At 46.0% G+C, this 6,000-nt stretch overlaps 1 protein-coding gene across 5 annotated transcripts in view; it reads right to left on the bottom strand.

The window, feature by feature from the left end:
- The window catches only part of LOC137563881 (putative tetratricopeptide repeat protein 41), a 110,539-nt gene that overhangs the window by 39,325 nt on the left and 65,214 nt on the right, over positions 1-6,000 (bottom strand). For all 5 annotated transcript variants that reach the window (XM_068276923.1, XM_068276922.1, XM_068276926.1 and 2 more), the window contains 2 exons: positions 5,324-5,460; positions 3,433-3,551 (listed from right to left, as the gene is read on the bottom strand). In XM_068276923.1, the coding sequence (XP_068133024.1) occupies positions 3,433-3,551; positions 5,324-5,460 (256 nt within the window). The remainder of the gene's footprint in view (positions 1-3,432; positions 3,552-5,323; positions 5,461-6,000) is intronic.

Here is a 6,000-nt window from a genome sequence, read left to right as displayed (position 1 = left end):
TAGAGGGCAGCACTAGACCAGACTGATTTCTTCCCTGCTGTTATCCTCCAGCTTGAAGAGGGCTACAGTCAGTCACTATAGCAGTGATAAGCAATACAGGCAGTTCCCTACTTACAAACAGGGTATTTGCAAGCTGTACTTGTTTGTAACTTGAGCCATGTGTTATGTGTTATTACATAATGAAACTTAGATAAATGAGTTACTTTCAGACAACACAGTATTTGGAAATATAGTACAGTATAATGGTTGTTTTCAGTGTGTTTTTAATTTGTTGTAAACTACTTTCAACAGTTTATACAATACTGTAACATGTCTGAACAAGAATAAGCAATTAAAAAAAAAATCAGTAATGTATATTTTGAACATGGAGACAACTTTGTTTGTATGTATGAAACATTGCAGTCGTTTGTATTACTGAGGCGCATTATACAGAATGCTGAATTGCTCCAGGGAGGTGCTATGGTCCACTGCAGCGTCTGTTGCCACTCCTAAGTGGATACACGCCATTTAGTGAATGAATGGCAACACTGTCCACTGCTCTGGTCGGATGTTTTCAGAACAGACTGCATCAGAAATGGAAAGAACATAAGTGAAAGGGCAAATAGGAAAGCACAGGCCCTTTCTGCATGCCTGTTTGTCCACTGAGGCCCACTGCAGAAAAATACAGGGCAGCAGACCTAATGTGAAACAAGCCTGAGTCAAAAGTTGAGCAAAGAAATACTGTTTGTATTACAGTTTGAGGGCTGGTGCACACCAAAACCGCTAGCAGATCCGCAAAATGCTAGCAGATTTTTAAACGCTTTTTTTTATTTTTATGAGGCGTTTTGCTAGCGTTTTGCAGATTGCTGCTGCGGTTTTCAGTATAGTAGATTTCATATATTGTTACAGTAAAGCTGTTACTGAACAGCTTCTGTAACAAAAACGCCTGCAAAACCGCTCTGAAGTGCCGTTTTTCAGAGCGGTTTGCGTTTTTCCTATACTTAACATTGAGGCAGAAACGCATCCGAAATCCAAAAAATGCCTCACCCAGGCATTTTTCGTTTCTGCAAAACGCCTGCCGCTCTGGTGTGCACCACCCCATTGAGATACATTGACCAAGCAGATTCGCAGCCGCAAGCGGATCTGAAAACGCCCAAAAAGCCGCTCGGTGTGCACCAGCCCTGAGAGACAATAGTGTTATATTTAATTGCGCCTCTAATTATTCGCACAAAAAGGGCTGTAGAAAAAAAAAGCTTCTTAAAGGGACTCAGAGCTGAAAAAAATAAATAAAAAGATTTATACATACCTGGGGCCTCCTCCAGACCCATCCGCTCGGATCGCTCCCACTCCGCCGTCCACCACTGCACGCAGCTTCGGGAACCGGGTCCCGTCACTTCCGTCAGTCGGAGCCAGTCTGACATAAGAGAAGTGCGCTGTTTGCGTATCTCTTCAGCAGCCGCTGGAGAGATATGTAGAGGACGCACTTCTCTGGCGTAGAGTGGCTCCAACTGACGTAAGTGACGGAACGCCGTTCCCGAAGTTGCGGGCAGCGGAGGACGGTGGTGTGGGAGTGATCCAAGCGGATGGGGCTAGAGGAAGCCCCAGGTATGTATAAAATTTTATTTTTTCAGCTCTGGTACACTTTAACTACTTGAAGACCGCCTCACGCCAATGGGTGTGACCGGGGCGGCAGCCCCAGGACCGCCTAACGCCAATTGGCGACAAGTCCTGGGGCTGCAGTTTCCCAGGGAACGGCCGCGCGCGTTCCCTGCCCATTCACGGAGCGGAGTTCCGTAAATAGCCTGCTAGCCGCTGATCATGGCTAGCAGGCTGCTTGTAAACGAAAGGGGAAAGAAATCTTCTTTGTTTACAAGCGTACAGCGCTGCGGTCTCCAGCAGCGCTGTACGAGATCAGCGATCCCCGGCCTTTGATTGGCCGGGGATCGCCATCCTCTCATAAGCTGATGCCTATGAGAGGCGGAACAGGACGGATCGCCGTCCTGTTCAGTGTAATGCACGGACGGGAGGAGGGAAGGGAAGGGGGGAGGGAGAGAAAGAGAGAGCCTGATACAGGCTGATACAGGCTAAGAAAAAAAAAAAGTGACAGGAGCGATCGGACCCCTCCGGCAGCATGTCCCCTTAGGGACAAAAATAGGAGGTGAGTCCGATTGCCATACTTATTAGCTGGGCTGTGCAGGAGGCTGAAAAGCATGCCCAGTTCAGCCAAAAAGAGCCTGGTCTTTAGGGGGGGTTTAACACTGCGGTCATCAAGTGGTTAAAGTCCACTAAACTCATCCCATGTTACACAGTGTTTTCAGTAGCAGAAATGCATTTTTAGCAAATAACAAAAAGGTTACTGATGGAATAGTTAGCACTTCCTGAAGTACTCCTTTAAGATTTTAAAAGGCTTCCAATGTCTTATGTTACTAATGCTAGGTACACATGATATAATTTTCTGACAGATTTACTGTCAGATCAGTTATTTCCAACATGTCTGATCCGATTTCCGATCGATTTTTCGATTGATTGTCCATTCATTTCTATGAAAAATCATTTGAAAATTCGATAGGAAATCAGATCAGACATAAGCATTACAAGCAGCATATTTTGATGCCTGCCCAAAGCCCTACAAATTTTATACGATTATTAAAAAAAAAAAAAAAAAATTTGTATAGCGCTTTTCTCCTGTTGGATTCATAGCGCTCAAGAGCTGCAGCCACCAAGGGCTTGCTTAAAGAGGATCTGTAACCTCAAAAAATCCCCTGGGGGGTACTCACCTCGGGTGGGGGAAGCCTCCGGATCCTAATGAGGCTTCCCACGCCGTCCTCTGTCCCACGGGGGTCTCGCTGCAGCCCTCCGTACAGCCGTGACGTAATATTTACCTTCCTGGCTCCTGCGCAGGCGCTCTGACGGCTGTCGGCTCCGTACTACACGGAAATACCCGATCGCCGTCGGGTCTGCTCTACTGCGCAGGTGCAAGTTTCCGGCGCCTGCGCAGTAGAGCGGACCCGACTGAGATCGGGTATTTCCGTGTAGTTCGGAGCGGAAAGCAGCCACAGTGCCCCCGCTGGAGCCAGCAAAGGTAAATATTGAAATAACAGTCGGGCCTGTCGCCGGCTGTTCAGAGGGCTGCAGCAAGACCCCCGTGGGACAGAGGACGGCGTGGGAAGCCTCATTAGGATCCGGAGGCTTCCCCCACCCGAGGTGAGTACCCCCCAGGGGATCTTTTTCACGTTACAGAGTCTCTTTAAGGGGCTTCCCTGCAGTGTTAGGAAGTCTTGCCCAAGGACTGCTTACTGAATAGGTACTGACCCTTGCCACGATTTGAACTCTGGTCTCCCACGTCAAAGGCGCCCTGTCAAGCATGCTTGTGAAATGGGATCTACCAATTTAACAAAACTTTGCATACAACACATGGTTATCCTGATATGAATCTTTGTGATGGGCACTTACCAGGACATGCTCTATAGATGACAATATGACCATTGCATCAGCAGTCTTACCAACATGTTTCAAGCACTCTGCAGAAAGGCACAATGCACTGCACCAGCTGGCTAAATCAGCTCCGCTTTCTGCAATGGAAAAGTAGCGTATTTGAGTCTAGACTGGAGTGAAGCAGTGATATCTGCCAATGTTAATTTTAACAAAAAGAAGGATGTGTTTTATCACACAAAATATTAGACAAAGGCTCACCCACCCTGTAACCCTCCATGAAGAGTAAGAAAAAAAATCCTTTGTCTACAGCTAAATTTTAAACGATTGTTGATTGAAACGATTACATCATTTCAGTCATCATTTCAGAGGCAGTTTAGGAACTTAATGCTATACAGACATGATGATCGGCTACCAGCCAAGCAGCAGGTTCTGTTTCATGGCAAAAAGGAGGTGAGGCAATGAATGAGCTGCACCCTGCTGCAGGAACTTCACACTGAATTAGGTATAAAGGGGCCCATACACCTAACGATTTTCCCGCCGATATACAGCCGTTTCGATCACAGTGATCGAAACGGCTGTGAAATAGCCGCGCACACCGCTGACAGAGCGATCGATTCCCGCTGACCCATCCGTGCGGAAGAATTTTCTCGGTCGCCGGCGGGTCGGGAGTGCCTCGTTAGCGGCGTTCGAATTCCCGACGACTGACGCAATACAGCGGTAATACATTACCTGCTCCAGCCGGCGCGAGTCCCCTGGTCTTCTTCTCCGCTTCGGGCTTCGTGCTCCAGAGCTACACAGAACTTCCTGTCCCGGCAGGAAGTTTAAACAGTAGAGCGCCGTCTACTGTTTAAACTTCCCCTGGACAGGAAGTTCAGTAGCCGGAGCGTGGCGGGGCTGGAGCGGAGAAGCCAGCAGGGACTCGCGCCGACCGGAGCAGGTAATGTATGCATGGGGCGGCAGCAGCGGCAGCTCCACAGATTGTGATCGGTTTCAGGCTGAAATCGATTCACAATCTGTTTTCAGTAAAGGTGGCCATACGATCCCTCTCTGATCAGATTCGATCAGAGAGGGATCTATCTGTTGGTCGAATCTGATGGCAAATCGACCAGTGTATGGCCACCTTAAGGAATATTGAAGTTGACTGGAATATCAGAAAGGTTGATACTGGACAGAGTCTAGTGACATTTAGCATGAAATCACAGCACAATTACCTCTATGTTGCACTTGAATCTACTTTTTATGTTGTGCTGCCACCTGCTGGATTTTATTAGCACTTGATTTTATTTTATTAGTAATAGATTGGGCTTGATTCACAATGCTTTTTCACCTGTTTTTCTCTGGTTTCACCTGATCTACAGTATGTTACATTTTTAAGCATTCAAAGAGATAAAATGTAATATAATTAAGGTAAGAAAAGTAATATTGAAATTAAGTTAATCATGAACAACTTATTTTGAGTGATTATTTTGCTTGTAAATGTACTGGCCTATCGCCTGGATTCCACCGCTGATGAAATCGCATGCGGATGCGATTCCCCATGCGTTTTTTGCCGCGAATTCGCATGCGAATTCGCCTAGGTGAGGGTATATGCGATTTTAACCATGTCACTGCCTGTGTGAATTTACATTGGTACCTATGCGAATTCGCGGCAAAAACCGCATGGGGAAAACGCATGCGATTTCCCTATTAAATACATTGTGTGCGATTCGCCTGCATTCCACACGCAGGCGAATTCTGCAGGGTGTTCCGTGCAGATTTTCTCTGCACAATAAAATGCTCCCGAAGACGCATAAGTGGAAACAGGCCCATTCACTTATATTGTCTATGCGAATCCGCATACGCAAGACGCATGCGGATTCGCGATAGTGGAAACAGGGCCTAAAAGATCTGCATGACAGCTCAATATCACCTGTTAAGCTTTGTAACATCATTAGGCATTCCACTGCCGGATCCTTTCCTGAGCGGACCAGGATCTGCAAGAACTGAATCATGTCCATCTTCATCTGACATCCATACTTCATGTTCTTACAAATCAGAGATAATGTCCTGACATACAAATAAATAATGATACTTAGGGAATTATGCCAAACCATCAAGTTTCAAAATACATTTGTAATGGTAAAGCAAATAAACCAGTAAGAGATACAACTGGACTCATTGCATAATTAATACCAAATGTCACCATTTGGCTTAGTTCATACTATGTTGTGTACCACCTGGAACTCAAACACGTGAATGCAAGTTGCTGTTCAATCACATATGAACCTGACCAATCAAAGACTCTGGCGGACTTGTGGTAACGAGCTGTCTTGCAAACATACTTAAAGGACAACTGAAGTGAGAGTTATATGGAGGCTGCCATATTTATTTTCTTTTTAAACAATACCAGTTGCCTGGCAGCTCTGCTGATCTATTTGGCTGCGGTAGTGTTTGAATAACACCAGAAACAAGCATGTGGCTAATCTTGTCAGATCTGACAATAATGTCAGAAACACCTGGTCTGCTGCATGCTTGTTCAGGGTCCATGGCTAAAAGTATTAGATGCAGAGGATCAGCACGATAGCAAGGCAACTGGTATTGTTTAAA

Source organism: Hyperolius riggenbachi, chromosome 3 (genome assembly GCF_040937935.1).
Source record: "Hyperolius riggenbachi isolate aHypRig1 chromosome 3, aHypRig1.pri, whole genome shotgun sequence".
NCBI classification, from domain to species: Eukaryota; Metazoa; Chordata; class Amphibia; order Anura; family Hyperoliidae; genus Hyperolius; species Hyperolius riggenbachi.
This window is presented reverse-complemented; position numbering and strand designations above follow the sequence as displayed.